The 25335-nt window shown below is 45.2% G+C and overlaps 1 protein-coding gene across 1 annotated transcript in view; it reads right to left on the bottom strand.

Annotated features, from left to right (window-relative positions):
* LOC115202662 (uncharacterized) overlaps positions 1-20106 on the bottom strand; it is a 33251-nt gene extending 13145 nt beyond the window's left edge. Inside the window, exons 1-6 of the mRNA XM_029766736.1 lie at positions 19884-20106; positions 18952-19129; positions 13253-13417; positions 12943-13081; positions 11634-11782; positions 10779-10875 (exon numbers count right to left, since the gene is read on the bottom strand). Of these exons, the coding sequence (XP_029622596.1) occupies positions 10779-10875; positions 11634-11782; positions 12943-13081; positions 13253-13417; positions 18952-19129; positions 19884-20106 (951 nt within the window). The remainder of the gene's footprint in view (positions 1-10778; positions 10876-11633; positions 11783-12942; positions 13082-13252; positions 13418-18951; positions 19130-19883) is intronic.
* Between the last annotated feature and the right edge of the window lie 5229 nt (positions 20107-25335).

The following is a 25335-nucleotide window of genomic DNA, read 5'->3' as shown; positions in this document are numbered from 1 at the left end:
GAAAGTATTCAGACCCCTTGACTTTTTCCACATTTTGTTACATTACAGACTTATTTTAAAATGTATTTAATGAATACAAATCCTCAGCAATCTACACACAATAACCGATAATGACAAAGGGAAAACAGGTTTTCTGACATTTTTGCTAAAGTATTAAAAATACAAAACAGTAGTACCTTATTTACATAAGTATTCAGACCCTTTGCTATGAGACCCAGAATTGAGCTCAGGTGCATCCTGTTTCCATTGATCATCCTTGTGATGTTTCTACATCTTGATTGCAGTCCAGCTGTGGTAAACATGATTTGTAAAGACACACACCTGTTTATATAAGGTCTCCAAGACACACAATGGCCTCCATCATTCTTAAATTGAAGAAGTTTGGAACCACCATGTCGTGTCTTTGGCATCATTAAAAGTAAAGACTTGTTTTATCAAATCAATTCCTTGTAATTATTATTACTTGATTAAACTAATCATGTAAATGTAATTAACTAGGAAGTCGGGGCACCAAGGAAAATATTCGGATTAGAAAGTCATAATTTTCCTAATATAACTCTTCAGATATTTTAATATCTGATCAATTAGTCTTCTAATTAAGGAATTATTCTTTACCTCGCGTTAGTCTCATTCCAAACGTCGTAAATTCTTGGTTATCTGCACAAACCCAGCCTTTACTATGAATCATCCATACACCAATTGACTTAATAATTTATTTACTAACTAACTAAATAATCACAGAAATGCATAACGAACAACAGTAGATATGGTTACAAGGAAATTATAGGGAAGATTCCCTAGTGGGCCAAGCCGATATAACGGCTTGGTGGACAAAGGAAAGTGGCTGTGGACTGAGCGAGAAAGACAAAAGGGATCACTACACACTGTTGATAATTATATTAATTGAATTGCTAATCCTTTGCACATGAACGCTCACTCATTCGGGAATAACTGCAATCAATATATATATTCACGGTGTATGTCATGGTTGTCTTCTCTGTTGGAATCCGGTCCATCTGCGAGATAGTTCATCCTAGTCTCCCTCTCTTTCTTTCTGTTTCCCCGAAGTCTTTCGTGGTCAGAATGGATACTTCAGAGTACTATTCAGCAATGTTCTCATAGACTAGATGTTTCGGCGGTTGTCTGTATTCTCAATCCCAGGTTTACATAATTTCTAGCTGCAGACTAATAATTAGTATCTAAGATTGCTCTTGTTCTGTAGGGATTGATAGTCTCAGAGTGTAACCATTGCCAGTCGTGTAGCCAATGCTTCACGTTGTATGGTTTTCTAGTCTTGGTACTCAATTATTCGCAATCACAGCTCCAGCTGTGGGTTTGCTTCGTCTCTGTACTCAACCTGTGCCACCTCGGCGGACACCAAGGTATGCGTAGTCTGAAGAGGATTTCCTCAGGAAGAGGTTTTATTCGTAACAATAGAAAAGGCGGGTCTATGACGCAAGATCATGTCTGTGCTCATGGGGGCGTAGCCGGTGACTAGTTAAACTTTACAGGGAATACAATTCTCTCAAAATTAAAGGTTATCATCACATTACATCCTTTCACAAATAGTTTCATCTTTACTCATTAATTTTATACAAGAATACAAGAATTAGATGCAAACACCATAATTGAGAAATGTGCTCATTCAGAGATATATTTATGTGTGGTTCCTATCCTTCGTGAGGTCACCAAATGAAACAAAATGGGCCGGGTCGTAGCTGGCTTCTTCACCGACCGTTTACACATCCTCCAGAATATGGATATTGTTCAGTTCTCATATTCTGTTATGTAGAAGAAGTTCCTTTGTTCTACTGTGAAACTCTCTCTCTCTATACTGCATTGCCAGGAGAAGAGAGTCTCCGCCAGGAATTAACGACCTGAGATAACAGAACCTGGATGTAGGAGCGAGTGAGTGAGAGGGACGCCATGATCTATACCCAGGAAGGGCCACGTCATGACACTCCCATCTGGTGGTTTGGATCTTGTGATTATCCTGCAAGTTACAAATCAACATAAAAATAATGACCACGTGATGTCCTGTTTCTAGATCATCGTTGAAGTCCCCCACTGGTGGTTGAACTTGGTAGGCTCTCTGAAAGTGGAGTGGTCGACCACAAGGATGGGCAGTAGTTGTCCATTTGGTGATCGCCGTTGCGGTCCCCCTCTAGTGGTTTGCTTTGGTAGGTATCCTGGAAGCTGCAAAGTACCACAGGAATGGCCAGGGGATGTCCTTGTTAGTGATCGCCGTTGCGGTCTCCCCCTCTGGTGTTTACCTTGGTAGGTTCTCTGACAGTGGGGCAGGCCGCCAGAAGGATGGGCAGTGGGTGTCCGGATTTGGTATCGCTGTTCCGGACGCGTCGCCTGGTTGTCCAGACTGGAAGATCTGGGCAGTAACTTAGGCAGATGTTAACAACGCACGCACACACACTAACGGAATATATATAATTACACTCATTCCCCAAAGAAGTGGCATTGTGGCACTAAGTGATGGTTGTATGTGGACTTTGTTTATGGCTCTATCACTTCCTAAGTGTCAAAGGAATAGAACTGAAAAGGAATGAAAGCATAAACAAGAGATATACAAAATATAGTTCTCACACCAAAATCATCTAATTGGACTGAATTCTATATACGTCCAAGGTCCTGGCAAAATTACTATCATGGCATTGTCTTTAATGTCATGTCTCGGGTTTTCCTACATGGTGTTTGTTGCTTAGGCACTAAGTTGATAACTATATGATAAGTCTACAGCTGTAAGGCACTAGTTTTGGGTCGTCTACAGGGACCTATGGACTTCTGGGAAGAAAACTGGTGAGTACCGTAGCTGTATAATCAAAGGCCTCAGAGTAAATGTTCAACTTTACTAAGGCTGGTATTTTGCTCGGAACCTTAAGTGATCCTATTATAAATCCTAATTGGATGTTCCGTTGTACATGTGCGTTTATGCTTACACGAGCGCATGTCAAGGGAAGAAAATCAAGTATCCTGGCAGATTACAATTTATTCAGAATGAGTCTGTAATCAGGTCAATGCCTTGAGGTCAGTCAGAATTGGTGTCGAGGGAGTCTGTATTGGTTTTACTACAAGTCACTGCGTCTTCCACTATTTTAGTGGCGATAGGTATGTGGCGATAATTTTGAAGAAGTCTATTTCATAACTATGTTATCAACGGAGGAGCTAACCTCACAACGGAAGTACTCTATTTGCACTTTAACTATACATTCATGTACATACTACCTCAATTGGGCTGACCAACCAGTGTATATAGTCTGTATTTTTACTGTTGTTTTATTTCTTTACCTACCTATTGTTCACTTAATACCTTTTTTGCACTATTGGTTAGAGCCTGTAAGTAAGCATTTCACTGTATGGTCTACACCTGTAGTATTCGGCACACGTGACAAATAAACTTTGATTTGATTTATAAGCACTATATCAGTCTTATGCGGTGTCATCATGGTTCATGACTTCTAATAACTTTCCTCCTGAATGGAGGGTTCTATTTATTAGTGGCATGTGTGTTGACCATTGGAAGAGTGCTCTGGAGATTCCCTTCCTCGTGTTGCACTCTGAGTGATTCTGACTACTCTGTCGCTGTTGTCAAGGGTAATTTGATTAGTTAGGTCTCTAACCTTCTTACTGATTGTAGCTGGACTGACTGTTAATGGCATTGGTACTGGTACTCAACAGGACCAGTTATCCTACCAATTAATTCTGAACTATTATCCTGCCAGAACACATGATTAGAGCATTTTACTAGTTGTATTGTAGTTGAACCTACACATGGCAAGGCATGACTATTTTTGCCATTTGTTTTAGGTGGAAGTCCACTGGACTTCTTCTATGACCAGTGTGGTACACCTCAGTAATCTCTTAGATGTGTTCTAAGGTAACCTCCGTCTTGGGGCCTGTCTGCTCCTCACTGTTCTCATAGGGGAGTTTACAACTAGATTTGTTTTATGCTATGGCAGCCTCGTACGGTGTTGCACGTAGTCTCGACCCCCCCACCGGCCTCGATGAGGCTCATCATGGGTCTGGGCTACTATTCCCCCCCTTTGTGTCTCGGGACCCCCCCACCAGCAGATGGTGTAGGTATCCGAGGCACAAACGAAAAGGTCAAACCCTATGTACGAGTTGTCAGCGGCCACGTTGTTATGAAAATGGCTGTAACCATTCAACCAAATCTCCTGGTGTTTGTGCTTCAAAAAGCTCAGTGGCTGTCGAGGCCTGTCAGTCACCACCAAATCCGCGTGTGGCAATCTCTTCAGTACCTGCGAACTGAGATGAGTATATCTGTCTATGATATTGCAAAGTGTTGCACCAGTGGGAGTTATCGGGTCAGTTGCAGGACTGACACCATTAGTGTCATTGTAAGGGGTGACAGTCCCCCACAAAAGCGAAAGGTGTATCATCGAAAGCAGCGTACACTCGGTGCATCAATGTTTTTCTTGCTGAGACGGCCACAGTTCTTGCGGAAGTGTCCACAGGCGAAGAGAAGTTCCTCTCAACTACTGTATTGCACAACTGCAAGGAGGAGGAAAGTTGCTCATTCACAGAGATGGCTGGCTTGAAAAGAAGGGTCAATCAGGTATGCCGAAGGAATGTGTCGAGATATCGTAATATCTCCTTGGATATGATTCTGCACCAAGAGGTTTTGAAGCGTCTTTTTCCCAAGGGGTGCTTTCGACAGATACCCCTCGTGAATGACTGTGTTGCAGCTAACGTTAGGGGAAGACAGTGTGGTCAGTGGAGTAGGCACTGTGGCCTGTGACCATACATGGTTGGTTTTCCAATCCATCAGTGGAAGTAGCCGATCCATCAAGTCTGCTCCGAGTAGCAGGGGTACAGATTTGAGGCTGGTAACATACACAGGGTGAACGAGCGATACGTCCTGGAAGTGTAGTTTCAGCATGACTCTCAATGTGAGAGGCGAGGAAGTCTGAGTGACTCCTTAAAGTGTAGTATCGCATCGTTCCACTTTTAACCAACGTTTAGTTGGCTTCAAAGCCCTTTTGAGATCATCGACCAATGTTTGAGAGATGAACGACATTGTCGCACCCGAATCAATTAGCCCTCCAAGACTGTTTCCAGGTATGGGGGTTTAGATTCGTGTTTAGTGGACATGTTCCCCACAAAGTGGAGTGTTTGTTCGCAACGATGTGATGTGCCATTTCTGTTCAAGGAGGAAGTAGATCGACTTGTCGGATTTTAAGTGGGCTTGGCTTTACCGAAGCTTTTGATCTTTTTCTTCGCAACCTTTGTATCAGAGTCTATAGACAAAGCCTGTGGGCTTGTTTTTTGATCAAGTGGGCCCTGGATAGGGCCTTGAGTCAGAGCGGGAGAAATTTGAATTTTAACGTCCTTTTTATGGCTATTAATTCCTGCGGACCTGGTGTCCGGTAATTCCTTGTCTAGTCCTTCCCCATTTAGTCCTTTAGTTCTTCACGTAGTGGACCTTCTGGAGAACATTGGTCTACGTTTTGATTGTCCTTTAACCCTTTGTTAACCTTGTGCTCTGACACTTTGTATGGGTTGGATGCAAGAACGTAGCGAACAGGTTGATTGTAGCGGTAGTCGTTTCGATGGCGACGTACTTTACAGTTATTTTGACCGCGGAGGTTATTGGAATCGTGTTTTTTTGGTAGAAACCGTTGTTGTGCATCATCTCTCAACGCTCCAATACCTGATAATGCACCCTCTAACTGGAGTGAGTGCCCCTGGTCAAACTTCAGAACCGAGTGGTCAGTGTTGTGAACTTTTGATGCCTCAAAAGCTGTGCTTGCAAGCTCTCTGAGTTGTAAGATAGGCAAGCCAACATGGGCTGCAGGGCCCAAGTAGGTTATGAAGGTGGGATACATGTTCGACAGAAACATTTGTTTGAATGGTAACAGCTCTTCCATTCCTGTTTCAGTGAGTAAGCCAAAGTAAGCTGAACGAAGCCTATGATAGTAAGCTTGTGGGTGTTTGTTCCGAGCTTGTTTGACAGTGTTAGCCAGTGAGCTATCGTGTTTGCGAGTCGCAGAACCACTAAATTCTAATTTCAAAGCTGTGGCAAGTTTAGCGTAGTCATCTAGCACGTGCTGTTGTTGTAGACGAATGAACCTTGTCACGTGTCTATTAGACATTCGCTTCAACAGGTAAACCCGCTCAGAACCCATAGCGTTCGGGTAGCCATCCAATGCGTCCTCTATGTCAGCTAGGAACATCTCAGTATCGTTTGGCTGACCTGGAACGGGGTCAAAGATGGGGCCATTCTTGACGAGTTTGTCAAGGTATTATGCGCCAAGGAAAGGGATGGCTTCATCCTGTGGGCCAAGGTGAGAAGCCAAGCTTCTGCTTTGTTGGCCAAGAGGCACCATATCACTCAGTGCCGAATGGCCAAGAGGAGAAGACTGAGGGACACATGAGGGAGGCAAAGTCTGAAACCTATCATCTTTACTCCTTTGAGTACCGGGCTCCGGTTGCTTGGATGGGTAGTTACACTGTAGAGCATGACCATTCTGGACTTCTTCCAGATGGTACCTAAGGGTGGTATTCTGCAACATTGCAGAGTCCACTTGAGCCCTTAGAGTATTGGTTTTCGACACGTGAGTGTCGCACTTGCTCCTTTCGGTCTCAAACTTATCTGTCATGGTTTGCAGATAGAGGTCTTGAGGACAGAGCGAGAGATTCTGTGATGAGATTTCCTCCGCCTGCTTAGAAATCAATATTTCCATCTTCATCACCTGTTCTCTCATCATTCATTTGGTCAGTGACTTCAATGAGTTCTGCTGATCTGTCATCCAACTTAGTCATTGTGTTCATTAACTGATCGTCTTTGGTCTGCAGTATTTTGAGTTGAACCGTGTTACTTTGAGTAACGTTCAACAAAGCTACATGCATGTTATCAAGTTGAGCGCTCCTGTTTGTAGATAACTCGTCAGATTTATCTAGTTTGGCATGGACGTCATCGTATTTAGTTTTGGCAAAATTCAGTTGTTCCCGTAGAAAGCGATTTTGTTCCTGTAGAAGATTATTTTGTTGATGAGTTTGTGCTCGTTCATCATCATAAGTTTTTGCAATTACATTTAATTGTTCTGTTTTCAAACGCAGCTCCATAGCTAGAATCATTTTTCCCTTTTCTGCATTTGTTATTGGTTTCCCGGTTCTCTCCATCTGTCAGTTTATGTCTACCGTTACCTGCTCATGCTTCAGCTGTGTACTGCGGTATTGAACCGATGCCGATCTCGGATAACAAGACATCAGGGCTAGACTGGAGAGAACCTTTACGAGGCCTGAGCCCGATGGTTGATTTTGGAAAGGGTTTTACTGAATGTGCTTTGCAAAAGCAGATTTTACTGTTTGATCCATTGTAATGATAAATCAAACCTGTATAGCCATTTGGGAATTAAACTTTAATCACGTAATAATAATTACAGGGAATTGATTTGATAAAACAAGTCTTTACTTTTAATGATGCCAAAGACACAACATTTATGGTGCCCCGTGTGAGGAATCTAAGATAGAATTGGACTTTGCTGTTGAACTATGTATATTTCAATTGTGCAAACAGAATTGTGCAAACAGACTGTTGTATGTGAATAGAGAAAGATGTTGGTTGTGTGCGTTTCCATTTGAACAAGCTACGGGAAGCTCCTCCGGTCGTGTGTCGATAGCGTCAGAGCAATGAGTTATAAATTCCAGATTTAGTCCGTTAGGCCAAACGGTACTGTTTCTGTCGGTCAATGTTAATTTCTAGAGCAAGGGCATAGAGCCAGTCTTTTAAATAATATCCAAATTGATTGTTTTTCCACAATGAGACAATTTAAACTTTACACATTAACTTAGATGAAGCAACGCTCTCAGGTTAATTTAACCTGTTATGGCTAGGGGGCAGTATTTTCACGGCCGGATAAAAAACGTACCCGATTTAGTCTGATTATTACTCCTGCCGAGAAACTAGAATATGTATATAATTATTAGCTTTGGATAGAAAACACCCTAAAGTTTCTAAAACTGTTTGAATGGTGTCTGTGAGTATAACAGAACTCATATGGCAGGCAAAAACCTGAGAAGATTCCAAACAGGAAGTACCCTCTCTGACCATTCCTTGAGCTTCTTGGCTCTGTTTATTGAAAACTTAGGATCTTTGCTGTAACGTGACACTTCCTATGGCTCCCATAGGCTCTCAGAACCCGGGAAAAAGCTGAATGATGTAATTCCAGCCGCTGGCTGAAAAACATTAGCGCCTTTGGTAAGTGCTCTATCAGGGGACCATCAGACTGAGGCTCGTGCACGAGGGGATCCCATGTTTTTATTTTCTCTCTCTTTGAACGTAAACACGCTTTCCCGGTCGGAATATTATCGCTTTTTTACGAGAAAAATGGCATAAAAATTAATTTTAAACAGCGGTTGACATGCTTCGAAGTATGGTAATGGAATATATAGACATTTTTTGTCACGAAACGCGTCGGGCGCGTAACCCTTATTTACCCTTTCGGATAGTGTCTTGAACGCACTAGCAAAACGCTGCTATTTGGATATAACTATGGATTATTTGGGACCAAACCAACATTTGTTATTGAAGTAGAAGTCCTGGGAGTGCATTCTGACGAAGAACAGCAAAGGTAATAAACATTTTCTTATAGTAAATCTGACTTTGGTGAGTGCTAAACTTGGTGGGTGTGTAAATAGCTAGCCCTGTGATGCCGGGCTATCTACTCAGAATATTGCAAAATGTGCTTTCACCGAAAAGCTATTTTAAAATCGGACATAGCGAGTGCATAGAGGAGTTCTGTATCTATAATTCTTAAAATAATTGTTATGTTTTTGTGAACGTTTATCGTGAGTAATTTAGTAAATTCACCGGAAGTTTGCGGGGGGTATGCTAGTTCTGAACATCACATGCTAATGTAAAAAGCTGTTTTTTGATATAAATATGAACTTGATTGAACAAAACATGCATGTATTGTATAACATAATGTCCTAGGGGTGTCATCTGATGAAGATCATCAAAGGTTAGTGCTGCATTTAGCTGTGGTTTGGATTTATGTGACATTATATGCTAGCTTGAAAAATGGGTGTCTGATTACATTTACATTTACATTTAAGTCATTTAGCAGACGCTCTTATCCAGAGCGACTTACAAATTGGTGCATTCACCTATAATATCCAGTAGAACAACCACTTTACAATAGTGCATCTAAATCTTTTAAAGGGGGGGGGGGTTAGAAGGATTACTTTATCCTATCCCAGGTATTCCTTAAAGAGGTGGGGTTTCAGGTGTCTCCGGAAGGTGGTGATTGACTCCGCTGTCCTGGCATCGTGAGGGAGCTTGTTCCACCATTGGGGTGCCAGAGCAGCGAACAGTTTTGACTGGGCTGAGCGGGAACTGTGCTTCCTCAGAGGTAGGGAGGCGAGCAGGCCAGAGGTGGATGAACGCAGTGCCCTTGTTTGGGTGTAGGGCCTGATCAGAGCCTGAAGGTACGGAGGTGCCGTTCCCCTCACAGCTCCGTAGGCAAGCACCATGGTCTTGTAGCGGATGCGAGCTTCAACTGGAAGCCAGTGGAGAGAGCGGAGGAGCGGGGTGATGTGAGAGAACTTGGGAAGGTTGAACACCAGACGGGCTGCGGCGTTCTGGATGAGTTGTAGGGGTTTGATGGCACAGGCAGGGAGCCCAGCCAACAGCGAGTTGCAGTAATCCAGACGGGAGATGACAAGTGCCTGGATTAGGACCTGCGCCGCTTCCTGTGTGAGGCAGGGTCGTACTCTGCGAATGTTGTAGAGCATGAACCTACAGGATCGGGTCACCGCCTTGATGTTAGTGGAGAACGACAGGGTGTTGTCCAGGATCACGCCAAGGTTCTTAGCACTCTGGGAGGAGGACACAAGGGAGTTGTCAACCGTGATGGCGAGATCATGGAACGGGCAGTCCTTCCCTGGGAGGAAGAGCAGCTCCGTCTTGCCGAGGTTCAGCTTGAGGTGGTATTACTGTAACACATTAAAGGTATCCCCAACACCAGTCATTACACAGTACTTGCTTTAATACAGCATTTAGATGACAGTAGGTTACCTGCAATATGATGTACAGTAATTTACTTGCCAATGAGCTGCTTGTAAGTTACTGTCAAATTCACAGCAACCCCTTTACAGTGCATCCATGAGATCAAAAGTCTAGTTTTAACCATGTTTTGAAACTATACAGTGTTCATTTACATTGACCTTGTGTACACATGTGGAGTAAAACAAGCTTTTATTTTGGGTTCTGATTGGGCACGGCCATTGAACTAAGCTCATGAGGCATTTATAAATTATATTCTTCAAGAATCAATGGCTAATATATCATTAATTTTAAAGTCAAAATAATGATGTACCAATTCTGGATTGCCCCTTTAAGGGTTATACTGCAGGTATGAAAACGTATCAAATGTGATTTGATGACATCAGTCTTATTTGAGTGATGTGACATTTCAAATGAAAATATGATTGTTGCTCTCTGAATGTGCTGTGGCCTCTTCTTTCACAGCACATTCAGTATATGGGAACAAACACTACCAGACAGCAAAAACAAGTGTAAATGTTTATTGTTTTCCATATTGAATGATGAAATGTAAAAAACATATCAGTTCTGGGGCTCAACATCTGCATGACCAGATGACGTTTCGGCCAATGGCTTCCTTCATAGGTGACAGAACAGGAGACGTGTGCAGTCAAAACGCCTCGTGTGTGATTTTATAAACGGCAGGCTGCCTGAGTTCCTGTCAGCAGGCTATGGGGTGGGTGGAGGGTTTGTGATGTGCGTTGGACTGCCCTCGGTAGACCCACTTGGCCAGGAAAGCCTTGATCTCCTTGGTACGGAGGCAGTAGATGAAGGGGTTGAGGAGGGGTGGCAGCAGACTGTAGAATAAGAAGAATACTTTACACACACACACACACACACACACACACACACACACACACACACACACACACACACACACACACATAGAGAGGCCCAGTGACGAGTATAGGGGTTAATTGCCTTGCTCAAGGGCACAACAGCAGGTGATGGCATCTAGGACACAGATGCCAGCAACCCACCACTCCCAACCATATTTTCCCCTGTCAAACATGGGATTAAAACTGACAACCATCTGGTTGCTGGTCCCCTTCTCTAAGCTACCTGCCTGTAGAGGAGGGTTAGGCCGATAACAAAGTCCTGGCTGATGGAGAAGTTGATGACGCTGCTGGTATAGACACAGCACCGGGGGACATTGTACAGAGAGATGATACACAGTTGGGAACTAAAGGTGGAGAAGGTCTTCCACCGACTCTGGATGGCAGGGGGGAGAAGGGAGAGGGCAAGAAAGGGACAGGACGGGAGGAGGGACAGGGACAGGAGGGGAGGGAGAGAGGGAGAGAGGGACAGGAATGAAGGGGAGGGGGAGAGAGGGACAGAAGGGAGACAGGGACAGGAGGGGTTTAGTTCAGACGGGGGAGCCCCTGTATGGATAGCTGTTTTGGGATAAGTGCTTTTCTCAAGGGCACAACGGCAGTTGTTGTAATGATCTGATAAAATAGCCAGATCATTCCACACTTTTGAATCGCCCGGCCCGGGACTTGAACTAGCAACCTTTGGGTTCCCAGCCCACCTCTCTAACCTGTGGTCTACCTACCTGTAGAAAATGGCGAGGCCGATGCGGAGGTCAGGGGTCATGGTCAGGTTGGGGATGTAGGGTGTAGCGTACACTACGAAGCGGGGGATGTAGTAAATAAGGATGATACAGCCCTGAGTAGAACAGGTAGAGAAGGTCTTCAGCCTGCCCTGGGTTAGAGAGGGGAGAGTAGTGGGTTAGAGGAAAGGTTTAGTTTAGATAAGAATGATACAGCCCTGAGTAGCACAGGTAGAGAAGGTCTTCAGCCTGCCCTGGGTTAGAGAGGGGAGAGATGGAGAAATGTTCTCAGTGGGTTCACTTATTTTGCTAGCGAATGCAGCTAGCTAGTTTAGCCTACTCAAACACCTGGCTCAAACAAAGAGAGATGTTATGTTAGATCGCTGGCTATGGCTATCCAACACTGGAACTCTTCCAAGTCAAGGTAACCTTTTGGTCTTATTAATTTATTGCCACCGGGGCCCACCGATGTAACTGCTAACCTGCTTGCTGACTGTACACTGTAGTGCATGATTGTAGCGGGTTTACTAACGTGTGAATTTTAATAGCTATGTTGACTATGACATTAGCTAATATGGTGACAATGATGTAGGCGGTGTGTAGCAGTTAGCGGTTATGAAATTAAGGGTGGCTTGGAAAGGTTTTTTCACCTGGTCACAGACAGCTGATGTGTTGTGCACTGAAGTTCACAAGTGAAGGGAAAACGTGAGAGGAGGAGAGCACGTAGATGCGAGAAGGATTTATACAACGAGCAAAGTGATCATGCTGTTTGTACGTGGCTGCTATGAAAGTGAACTGTGTTTGCTTGTGATCAGGGATGAATTCATTTCGCCGATTCTGTTGAAAACCATTTATTAAACGGAAGCAAACAGAACGAAATGGGGATAAACATGCCTGAATTTGTCCAATGGAAACTCTCGTTTACAACTGTTGGACTAATGATTACACCCTAGATCAACTAGACCCAGGCAAGCGTGTTCAACGTAGTATTGAATGTCACTGTCATCTTGATTACTCCAATTTTTCTCTCGACCAGTGTAAACTTTCATTCATAGGCTATGTTGTAGCAACCTCACGTTGGGTATAAGGAAAATTAGAGTATCATGTGTAGTAGCCTATACCTATTGATGTTACATTGAGCTTGTAACAAAAATAAGGCCATGCTCATAAACATTTTGTGGTGGGGTCACAGACCCACCACTCCTTACCCCTCCTCCCCAGACCCACCCAGCCCCCCTGCACCCCCCACCCCTCCTCCCACCCAGCCCCCTGCACTCCCCACCCTCACACTCCACACCCCCGGAATTCTGACCTGTGCGTTAGCCATGCGCATCACGGTGACAATGATGTTCACATAGGAGAAGACGATGAAGCTGAACGGGAGGAGGAGGACGAACATGGCTAGTGAGAAGGATAGTCTGCTCTGGGACGAGATGTCAGCACACGACAGCCTGTTGAGTGAGTGAGTGGTTGGTTGGTTGATTGGTTGACTGAGTTTACTTGACCATTTAAAAAAATACAGTTACTGTATGTACATCAAGTATAATACAGTAAAGTCACTAGGAGTCAAAAGTAGTGCACTTTAAAGAGAATAGGGAGCAAATTAGGATGTGGGCACTGACTGGTTGAGAGATATGGTGTCGCAGTAGCAGTGGATAATACGGTTGGGCCCACAGAAAGGCATCTGGGATGACTGGATGGTGGTGATGCCTGGAGATATCATGGCTGACATCCAGGACAGGGCAGTTAGGAGAGACATGGTCCTGTTGGTCATCAGCTCTGTGTACCTGGTAGAGAGGGAGGGAGGGAGGGAGGCAGGCCCAGCCAATCAGAATATGTTTTACCCCACAAAAGAGGTTTATTACAGACAGAAATATTCTTCAGATTCATCAGTTGTCTGGGTGGCTGGTCTGAGACGATACTGCAGGTGAAGAAGCCAGATGTGGAGGTCCTGGGCTGGTGTGGTTACACCTGGTCTGCAGTTGTGTGGCCGGTTAGACGTATTGCCAAATTCTCTAAAGCAACTTTGGAGGCGGCTTATGGTGGAGAAATTAACAATTAATTGTCTGGCAACAGCTCTGGTGGAAATTCCTGCAGTCAGCATGCCAATTGCACACTCCCTCCTAACATGAGACATCAGTTACATTGTGCTGTGTAACAAATCTGCACATCCTAGAGTGGCCTTATATTGTCCCCAGCACAATGTGCACCTGTGTAATGATCATGCTGTTTAATCAGTGTCCTGATATGCCACACCTGTCAGGTGGATGGATTACCTTGGCAAAGTGGAAATGCTCACTAAAAGGGACACATTTGTGCACACAATCTGAGAGAAATAAGCTTTTTGTGCACGCTCTCCATAGCCGATGTGAGCAAGACCTTTAAACAGGTCACCATTCATAAGGCTGTGGGGCCAGACGGATTACAAGGACTTGTACTCAGAGCATGCGAGGAACAACCGGCAAGTGTCTTTACTGACATTTTCAACCTCTCCCTGACCGAGTCTGTAATACCAACATGTTTCAAGCAGACCACCCTGTGCCCAAGATAGCGAAGGTAACAAGCCTGAATGACTACCGCTCCGTAGCACACACGTCAGAAGCCATGAAGTGCTTTGAAAGGCTGGTCATGACTCACATCAACACCTTCATCAAAGAAACCCTAGACCCACTCCAATTCGGACAGAAATATTATTTTTAGTCGTCACCGGCCTATTAGCTGCCACAGATCCACAGATTACGCAATCTCAATCGCACTCCACAATGCCCTTTCCCACGTGGACAAAAAGAACACTGACAATTTGTTTGAATGCTGTCCATTGACTACAGCTCAGCGTTTAACACCATAGTGCCCACAAAGCTCATCACTAAGCTAAGGACCCTGGGACTAACTACAACGCTCTGCAACTGGATCCTGGACTGACGGGCCGCCCCCAGGTGGTCATGGTAGGCAACAACAGAACTGCCATGCTGATCCTTAACACTGGGGCCCCTCAGGGGTGCATGCTTAGTCCCCTCCTGTACTCCCTCTTCACCCCCGACTGCGTGGCCAGGCACGACTCCAACACAATCATTAACGTCTTACATATAGACATTCCGCTAGCGGAACACCGCTCCAATATCCAATGATAGGGCGTGGCGCGAAATACAAACTCCTCGAAAATCCGAAAACTTCCATTTTTCAAACATATGACTATTTTACACCATTTTAAAGACAAGACTCTCATTTATCTAACCACACTGTCCAATTTCAAAAAGGCTTTACAACGAAAGCAAAACATTAGATTATGTCAGGAGAGTACCCAGCCAGAAATAATCAGACACCCATTTTTCATGCTAGCATATAATGTCACAAAAACCAAAACCACAGCTAAATGCAGCACTAACCTTTGATGATCTTCATCAGATGATACTCCTAGGACATTATGTTATACAATACATGCATGTTTTGTTCAATCAAGTTCATATTTATATCAAAAACCAGCTTTTTACATTAGCATGTGACGTTCAGAACTAGCATTCCCACCGAACACTTCAGGTCAATTTACTAAATTACTCACGATAAATGCTCACAAAAAACATAACAATTATTTTAAGAATTATAGATACAGAACTCCTTTATGCAATCGCGGTGTCCGATTTTAAAATAGCTTTTCGGTGAAAGCACATTTTGCAATATTCTGAGTAGATAGCCTGGCCATCACAGGCTAGCTATTTTGACACCCACCAAGTTTGGTACTCAACAAACTCAGATTTACTATAAGAAAAATTTGATTACCTTTGCTGTTCTTTGTCAGAATGCACTCCCAGGACTTCTACTTCAACAACAAATGTTGGTTTGGTTCCAAATAATCCATAGTTATATCCAAACAGCGGCGTTTTGTTCGTGCGTTCAAGACACTATCCGAAGGGTAACGAAGGGTGACGCGCCCGCGCGTATCGTGACAAAAAATTTCAAAATATTCCATTACCGTACTTCGAAGCATGTCAAACGCTGTTTAAAATCTATTTTTATGCGATTTTTCTCGTAAAATAGCGATAATATTCCGACCGAGAGTCGTTGTTTTCGTTCAAAGACTGAAAATGTAAAATGGACTCTTCACGTGCATGCGCACGCCCGTCTCATTGTTCTCAGATCGACCACTATCCAAATGCGCTACTGTTTTTCAGCCATGGACTGCAAAGTCATCATTCAACGTTCTGGCGCCTTCTGAGAGCCTATGGGAGCCTTAGAAAGTGTCACGTTACAGCAGAGATCCTCTGTTTTCAATAAAAGAGGCTAAAGAAGGCCAAGAAATGGTCAGAGAGGGCACTTCCTGTTTGGAATCTTCTCAGGTTTTGGCCTGCCATATGAGTTCTGTTATACTCACAGACACCATTCAAACAGTTTTAGAAACTTTAGGGTGTTTTCTATCCAAATCAAACAATTATATGCATATTGTAGTTTCTGGGCAGGAGTAATAAACAGATTAAATCGGGTACGTTTTTTATCCGGCCGTGAAAATACTGCCCCCTATCCATAACAGGTTAAGTTTGCTGACGACACAAGTGGTAGGTCCGATCCCCGACAACAATGAAACAGCCTATAGGGAGGAGGTCAGAGACCTGGCAGTGCCGTGCCAAGACAACAACCTCTCCCTCAATGTGAGCAAGACAGGAGCTAATCGTAGACTGTAGTAAAAGGAGGGCCGAACAGGCCCCCATTAACATCACCAATAAACAATCATGGTCCAAACACACCAAGACAGTCTTGAAGAGGGCATGACAACACCGTTTCCCCCTAAGGAGACTGAAAAGATTTGGCATGGGTCTCCAGATCCTCATGAAGTTCTACAGCTGCACCATCGAGAGCATCCTGACCGGTTGCTTCACTGCCTGTTATGTTAACTGCTTGGCATCCGACCATAAGGCGCTAGAGAGGGTAGTGCGTACGGCCCAGTACATCACTGGGCCGTGGTGATGATGGTGTTGATGTGAGTCATGACCAGCCTTTCAAAGCACTTCATGGCTACTGACGTGTGTGCTACGGGGCCGCAGTCATTCATGCTTGTTACCTTCGCTATCTTGGGCACAGGGACTATGGTGGTCTGCTTGGCCATGTTCTGTTATAATCTCCACCCGGCACAGCCAGAAGAGGACTGGCCACCCCTCATAGCCTAGTTCCTCTCTAGGTTTCTTCCTAGGTTTTGGCCTTTCTAGGGAGTTTATCCTAGCCACCGTGCTTCTACACCTGCATTGCTTGCTGTTCGGGATTTTAGGCTGGGTTTCTGTACAGCACTTTGGTATATCAGCTGATGTAAGAAGGGCGATATAAATGAATTTGATTTGAAATAAATTTGATTTGGGGCCAAGCTTCCTGCCATCCAGGACCTCTATACCAGGCGGTGTCAGAGGAAGGCCCTAAAAATGGTCAAAGACTCCAGCCACTCTGGTCATAGACTGTTTTCTCTGCTACCACATGGCAAGTGGTACGGGAGCGCCAAGTCTAGGTCTAAGAGGCTTCTAAACAGCTTTTATCCCCAAACCATAAGACTCCTGAACATCTAATCAAATGGCTACCCAGACGGTTTATATACATTGCCCCCCTCCTCGTTTATGCTGTTGCTACTCTCTGTTATTATCTATGAATATTCAGTTTAATAACTTTACCTGCATGTACATATTACCTCGACTAACCGGTGCCCCCACACATTGACTCTGTACTCTGACTGTACCTGTGTATAGCCTCGCTATTGTTATTTTACTGCTGATCTTTAATTATTTGTAACTTTTATTTCTTATTTAATATATATTTTTAGTATTTGTTATATTTTTTTTAAACTGCATTGTTGGGCAAGCATTTCACTGTAAGCATTTCACTGTTGTATTCGACGCATGTGACAAATACAATTTGATTTGATATGATTTGAAAGACGAGACTCTCACAAACAAGATGGTGTTTTCCGTCTTGGGACAAGTCTGAAGTCGGCACAGACGATCTGCCAACTTCTGTCTTTAGGGGGTGAACAGTTTGGGCTACACACTAATCTGTGTAAAGGTGAGACTCTCAGGAACATGTACAATTCAGTTGTTTTCTCTAGGACACCTACAGGCCTGTCACGATTCCCACCGATGGTGGCGCCCCCTCCTGCTCGGGTGGCGCTCGGCGGTCGTCGTCACCGGCCTATTAGCTGCCACCGATTCCCTTTTGCTTTTCCCTTTTTTTATTTTAGACACCTGTGCTCAATTAGCCATTAGAGGGGCTATTTAGTTTAGCTGGCCCGCTCCTTGTCGTGCGGGATTAATTGTTGTATTTGACTGTCTAGTTCGTGTCGGCTTGGCATTGTCGTACCTTATATTTATTCCCCTGTGTTTGGGAACTTTGTTTTCTTCTTTCAAAGTGTTATTAAAAAACAACACTCCCTGTGCTCGTTGCTTCCTGCGCCTCATTCCTAACAACACGACTACCAACGCCGTTACAAGGCCTCACAAGACTTGTCTGAAGGTCCCCTGGTACCAGTCAAAAAAATGTATGGAATTATATATGGAAACTTTTTAGTGACAAAAATAAAGGGGTTAAATACATGTCAAAATGTTGGCTGATCTTTCTTTAATCTCTAAGACACTTTTTTGAGGGGGACTCTGTTGTTCCATGCAGTGAATCTGTTATTCAATGCGTTTGTAAAGGCTAATTGCTGTGAGGACTATATGTTGTTCCATGCAGTGAATCTGTTATTCAATGCATTTGTATGGGCTAATAACAGTAAGGACTATATGTTGTTCCATGCAGTGAATCTGTTATTCAATGCGTTTGTAAAGGCTAATTGCTGTGAGGACTATATGTTGTTCCATGCAGTGAATCTGTTATTCAATGCATTTGTATGGGCTGATAACAGTAAGGACTATCTGTTATTCATTGTGTTTGTATAGGCTGATAACAGGCCAGAGGCCAAAGGCCAAAACTATTTCTTCATCACATTATTATTATTATTATTTTTTTAAAATATTACGATGTTTCAAGGGTTCCTAAAATTCAAAATCAAATAGTGAATTGAAACTTGGTATGACCTTCTGAAAACAATTCAATATAGCTTAGACAGGGCTTATACTCTTTTGAGTTAAGGTTAGGGTTAGGTAGATCTATGTCACCTGAGAGGGTAGCAGACAGCCAGGTATCGGTCCATAGCCATGGTCAACATGATGAGAGAGGTAGGGTAAGGGTTAGGGTTAGGTAGATCTATGTCACCTGAGAGGGTAGCAGATAGCCAGGTATCGGTCCATAGCCATGGTCAACATGATGAGAGAGTTAGGGTAAGGGTTAGGGTTAGGTAGATCTATGTCACCTGAGAGGGTTGCAGATAGCCAGGTATCGGTCCATAGCCATGGTCATCATGATGAGAGAGTTGAGCGTTCCAAAGTAGTGGATGAATTGTTTCTGTATCAGACACGTATAGAAAGAGATGCCAGCGTCGTCCCACCAGTACCGAGCTATCACTTTGGGAAGGGCCACCGTGCAGAATCCTGGGAAATTACAAGCATCGGAACATATCAAAATTTAAAATAAAATAAATCAATTGAATTGTGATTTTTTTAATGCTATGTAGATTGGAGAACAGACCACACATTTGAACAGGAAGTTCATGGTCACATGTCCTTACAGACACACATTCTAACAGGATAACCTTTCTAACAGGATAACCTTTCTGTCTCTTACCTATATCTGACAGAACCAGGTTGAGTATCTTACCTATATCTGACAGAACCAGGCTGAGTATCTTACCTATATCTGACAGAACCAGGTTGAGTATCTTACCTATATCTGACAGAACCAGGCTGAGTATCTTACCTATATCTGACAGAACCAGGTTGAGTATCTTACCTATATCTGACAGAACCAGGCTGAGTATCTTACCTATATCTGACACAACCCAGCTGAGTATCTTACCTATATCTGACACAACCCGGCTGAGTATCTTACCTATATCTGACAGAACCAGGCTGAGTATCTTACCTATATCTGACAGAACCAGGCTGAGTATCTTACCTATATCTGACACAACCAGGCTGAGTATCTTACCTATATCTGACAGAGCCAGGCTGAGTATCTTACCTATATCTGACAGAACCAGGCTGAGTATCTTACCTATATCTGACAGAACCAGGCTGAGTATCTTACCTATATCTGACAGAACCAGGCTGAGTATCTTACCTATATCTGACAGAACCAGGCTGAGTATCTTACCTATATCTGACAGAACCCGGCTGAGTATCTTACCTATATCTGACAGAGCCAGGCTGAGCATGATGATGTACATGGGTTTCTGCAGGCTGCGCTCCAGGGCAAACAGCACCACCAGCAGAAAGTTCCCCACCACCGTGATCACATAGATGAAGAAGAAGAACCAGGCCACCAGCTGGTAGAAGGATGGATGGAGTCCCGGGAAGCCCACGATCACAAACTCTGACACGCGCGTGTAGTTCTCATTCACCTCAAACATACTGTACTGGGGAAGGTGGGGGGATGGTGGAGGAGAGATAAAGCCTCTTATAATCATTACCTCCCAAGTTAGAGATAGAGATAATGAGTGAGAGAGAGAGAGTTACACAAAGAGAGAGAGAGAGAGAGAGAGATATGCTAAAGACTCTGGACAATTCCTCTTCATCCTTACCTCCCAAGTTAGAGAGAGAGAGAGATAGTGAGTGAGAGAGAGCTACACAAAAAGAAAGAGAGAGATCCTGGAGGTCCTAAATGTCTCCATCCTTATCTCCACCTTAGATGGAGAGAATAAGAGAGAGAGAGAAATATACATAAAAGAGAGAGAAGCTGTTGACCTTACATCCTCTATCATTACCTCCTAAGATGGAGAGAGTAATAGAGAGATAGTTAGAGAGAGTTACATAAAAGAGAGAGATGCTACATAATGTTACATAAAAGAGAGAGACATAAAACAGAGAGACCCTGGATGATCCCTCTCTCACACTCTCTCTTCGTCCTTACCTCCTTCCCAACCAGTGGCCCCAGAGGTGTGTGGCGTTAGCCGCTCTGTACCTTCCAACTTTATACCCAACATGACCTCTGACAAGACAGCAAACAGCCAATCAGAGACCTCCACCCTGGTGATGTCATCATTGCCACATTACTCACGATGTCGATCACAGAAAGTTTTCATCCCTGGCCACCACTCTCTAGTGCTATGCAAGTTCTCTCCATTTTTTTGTAAAAAAGTATGTGGACACCCCTTCAAGTTAGTGGATTCGGCTATTTCAGCCACACCCGTTGCATATAGGAGTATAAAATCGACCACAGCCATGCAATCTACACAGACAAACATTGTTAGTAGAATGGCCTTACTGAAGAGATCAGTGACTTTCAATGTGGCACCGTCATAGGATGCAACCTTTCCAACAAGTCAGTTCGTCAACTTTCTGCCCTGCTCGAGCTGCCCCGGTGAACTGTAAGTGCTGTTATTGTGAAGTGGAAACGTCTAGGAGCAACAACGGCTCAGGAACAAAATAGTATGCCACACAATCTCACAGAACTCGACCACCAGGTGCTGATGCGCGTTAAAATAGACTGTCCTTGGTTGCAACACTCACTACCGAGTTCCAAACTGCATCTGGAAGCAACATCAGCACAATAACTGTTTGTCGGGAGCTTCATGAAATAGATTGTAATGGCCGGGCAGCCGCACACAAGCCTAAGATTACCATCCGCATTCCCAAGCATCGGCTAGAGTGGTGTAAAGCTCGCTGCCATTGGACTCTAGAGCAGTGGAAACACATTTTCTGGAGTTATGAATCACGCTTCATCATCTGGCAGTCCGATGGACGAATCTGGGTTTGGCGGCTGCCAGAAGAACCACACCTGCCCCAATGCATAGTGTCAACTGTAAACTTTGGTGATGGAGGAATAATGGTCTGGGGCTGTTTTTCAAATCAAATTTTATTGGTCACATACACATGGTTAGCAGATGTTTATGCGAGTGTAGCGAAATGCTTGTGCTTCTAGTTCCGACCGTGCAGTAATATCTAACAAGTAATCTAACAATTTCACAACACTTGTGCTTAAGCACAAGTGTAAGGGAATGATTAAGAAATATATATATATATATATATGGATGAGCGACGGCTGAACGGCACAGGCAAGATGCAGTAGGTGGTATAGAGTACAGTATATACATATGAGGTGAGTAATGTAGGGTATGTGAACATTATATAAATTGGCATTGTTTAAGTGACTAGTGATACATATATTACATTCAATTATTAATTATTAAAGGGGCTAGATATTGAGTCTGTATGTTGGCAGCAGCCACTCAATGTTAGTGATGGCTGTTGACCAGTCTGATGGCCTTGAGATAGAAGCTGTTTCTCAGTCTCTCTGTGACAATCGTCGTAGAGAGGAGACCAAGGTGCAGCGTGGTAAGTGCTCATGATTAATATTTATTATATCTCAGAACACTAAATCAAAACAACAAACAAAGGAAAACGAACGTCATGTTCTGCAGGCTTTACTGAGCTGTACAAAAACAAGATCCCACACTGAAGGAGGGAAAAAGGGCTGCCTAAGTATGATTCCCAATCAGAGACAACGATAGACAGCTGCCTCTGATTGGAAACCATACTCAGCCAAAACAAAGAAATACACAAACTAGATTGCCCACCCCACATCACACCCTGACCTACCCAAACTAGAGGAAATAAAATGTCTCTTTAAGGTCAGGGCGTGACAGTAACCCCCCCAAAGGTGTGGACTCCCGGCCGCCAACCTGAACCTATAGGGGAGGGTCCGGGTGGGCATCTATCCTTGGTGGCGGCTCCGGTTCAGGGCGTAGCCCCCGCTCCGCCCGCTGATCCCTCCGCTTTTGTTTAACCGGAACATGGATTGTCGTCGGCGGAACCGGACCGCGGATCATCGGCGGAGGCTCTGGACTGCAGACCGCCGCTGGAGACTCTGGACTGCAGACCGCCGCTAGAGACTCTGGACTGCAGACCGCCGCTGAAGACTCTGGACTGCAGACCGCCGCTGAAGACTCTGGACTGCAGACCGCTGCTGAAGACTCTGGACCGCCGCTGCAGGCTCCGTGCCATGGGTCGTCACTACAGGCTCCGCGCCATGGATCATCACTGGAGGCTTCGTGCCATGGATCATCACTGGAGGCTCCGGGCCATGGATCATCACTGGAGGCTTCGTGCCATGGATCATCACTGGAGGCTCCGGGCCATGGATCATCACTGGAGGCTTCGTGCCATGGATCATCACTGGAGGCTCCGGGCCATGGATCATCACTGGAGGCTTCGTGCCATGGATCATCACTGGAGGCTCCGGGCCATGGATCATCACTGGAGGCTTCGTGCCATGGATCATCACTGGAGGCTCCGGGCCATCGATCATCACTGGAGGCTTCGTGCCATGGATTATCACTACAGGCTCCGGACCATGGATTATCACTGGAGGCTTCGTGCCATGGATCATCACTACAGGCTCCGGGCCATGGATCATCACTGGAGGCTTTGGACCATGGATCATCACTGGAGGCTTCTTACGTGGAGCTGAAACCGGTCTCACCGGACTGGGGAGATGCATTGGAGACCGGGTGCGCAGAGCAGGCACAGGGTATACTGGGCCATGGAGGCGCACTGGAGGTCTGGAGCATGGGCTGGCACAAGCCGGCCTGGCTGGATGCTTGCTTTAGCCCGGCAAGTGCGGGGTGCTGGCACAGGACGAACTGGACTGTGAAGGCGCACTGGCGACACAGTGTGTAGAACTGGTGCAGGATATACTGGGCCGTGGAGGTGCACTGGATGTATGGAGCGTATGGCTGGCACAACCCGTCCTGGCTGGATGCTCAGTTTAGGCCGGCAAGTGCGGGTCGCTGGCACACGACGCACTGGGCTGTGAAGGCATACTGGCGACACAGTGCGTAAAGCTGGTGCGGGATATCCTGGACAGAGGAGGTGCACTGGAGACCAGGAGCGCTGAGCCGGCACAATCCGTCCTGGCTGAATGCCCACTCTAGCACGGCAAATGCGGGGCGCAGGCACAGATCGCACCGGGCTATGAATGCGCATTGGCGATATAGTGCGCATCACAGCATAACTCGATGCCTGACTGGTCACCTGCTCCCTACGGTAAGCACGGGGAGTTGGCTCAGGTCTGAACCCTGACTTAGCCAATCTCCCCAGGTGCCCCCCCAAAATTGTTTGGGGGGCTGCCTCTCGTGCTTGCCTCGTTGCCGTGCTAGTTCCTCATCTCGTTGCCGCTCTGCTCTCGCTGCCTCCACCTGTTCCCATGGGAGGCGATCCCATCCAGCCTGGATCTCCTCCCACGTCCAGGATCCCTTGCCGTCCTGGATGTCTTCCCAGGTCCATGTCTCCTGACCACGCTGCTTGGTCCTTTTGTGGTGGGATCTTCTGTGACGATCGTCGTAAAGAGGAGACCAAGGTGCAGCGTGGTAAGTGCTCATGATTAATATTTATTATAACTCAGAACACTAAATCAAAACAACAAACAAAGAAAACCAAACGTCACGTTCTGCAGGCTTTACTGAGCTGTACAAAAAAAAGATCCCACACTGAAGGAAGGAAAAAGGGCTGCCTAAGTATGATTCACAATCAGAGACAACGATAGACAGCTGCCTCTGATTGGAAACCATACTCTGCCAAAACAAAGAAATACACAAACTACATTGCCCACCCCACATCACACCCATACCTACCCAAACTAGAGGAAATAAAATGTCTCTCTAAGGTCAGGGCTGACACTCTCGGTCCCAGACTTGATGCACCTGTACTGACCTTGCCTTCTGGATGATAGCAGGGTGAACAGGCAGTGGCTCGGGTGGTTGTTGTCCTTGATTATCTTTTTGGCCTTCCTGTGACATCGGGTGGTGTAGGTGTCCTGGAGGGCAGGTAGTTTGCCCCTGGTGATGCGTTGTGCAGACCTCACTACCCTCTGGAGAGCCTTACGGTTGTTGGCGGAGCAGTTGCCGTACCAGCCGGTGATACAGCCCGACAGGATGCTCTCGATTGTGCATCTGTAAGTTTGTGAGTGTTTTTGGTTACAAGCCAAATTTCTTCAGCCTCCTCAGGTTGAAGAGGTGCTCTTGATGATTGAGTTGGAGGCGTTCATAGCCACACAGTCATGGGTGAACAGGGAGTACAGGAGAGGGCTGAGAATGCACCCTTGTGGGGTCCCAGTGTTGAGGATCAGCGGGTGGAGATTTTGTTTCCTACCCTCACCACCTGAGGGTGGCCCGTCAGAAAGTCCAGGACCCAGTTGCACAGCGCGGGGTTGAATGCTGAGCTGTAATCGATGAACAGCTTTCTTACATAGGTATTCCTCTTGTCCAGATGGGTTAGGGCAGTGTGCAGTGTGATTGCGATTGCATCGTCTGTGGACATATTGGGGCGGTAAGCAAATTGGAGTGGGTCTAGGGTGTCAGGTAGGATAGAGGTGATATGATCCTTGCACTCACTTCATGACGATGGAAGTGAGTGCTACAGGGCGATAGTCTTTTAGCTCTGTTACCTTAGCTTTCTTGGGAACAGGAACAATGGTGGCCCTCTTGAAACAAGTGTGAACAGCAGACTGGGATAGGGATTGATTGAATATGTCCGTAAACACACCAGCCAGCTGGTCTGCACATGCTCTGAGGATGCGGCTGATGCCGTCTGGGCCGGCAGCCTTGCGAGGGTTAGCACATTTAAATGTTTTACTCACGTTG

The sequence above is a fragment of the Salmo trutta genome, chromosome 12, assembly GCF_901001165.1.
Source record: "Salmo trutta chromosome 12, fSalTru1.1, whole genome shotgun sequence".
Classification (NCBI taxonomy): domain Eukaryota; kingdom Metazoa; phylum Chordata; class Actinopteri; order Salmoniformes; family Salmonidae; genus Salmo; species Salmo trutta.
This window is presented reverse-complemented; position numbering and strand designations above follow the sequence as displayed.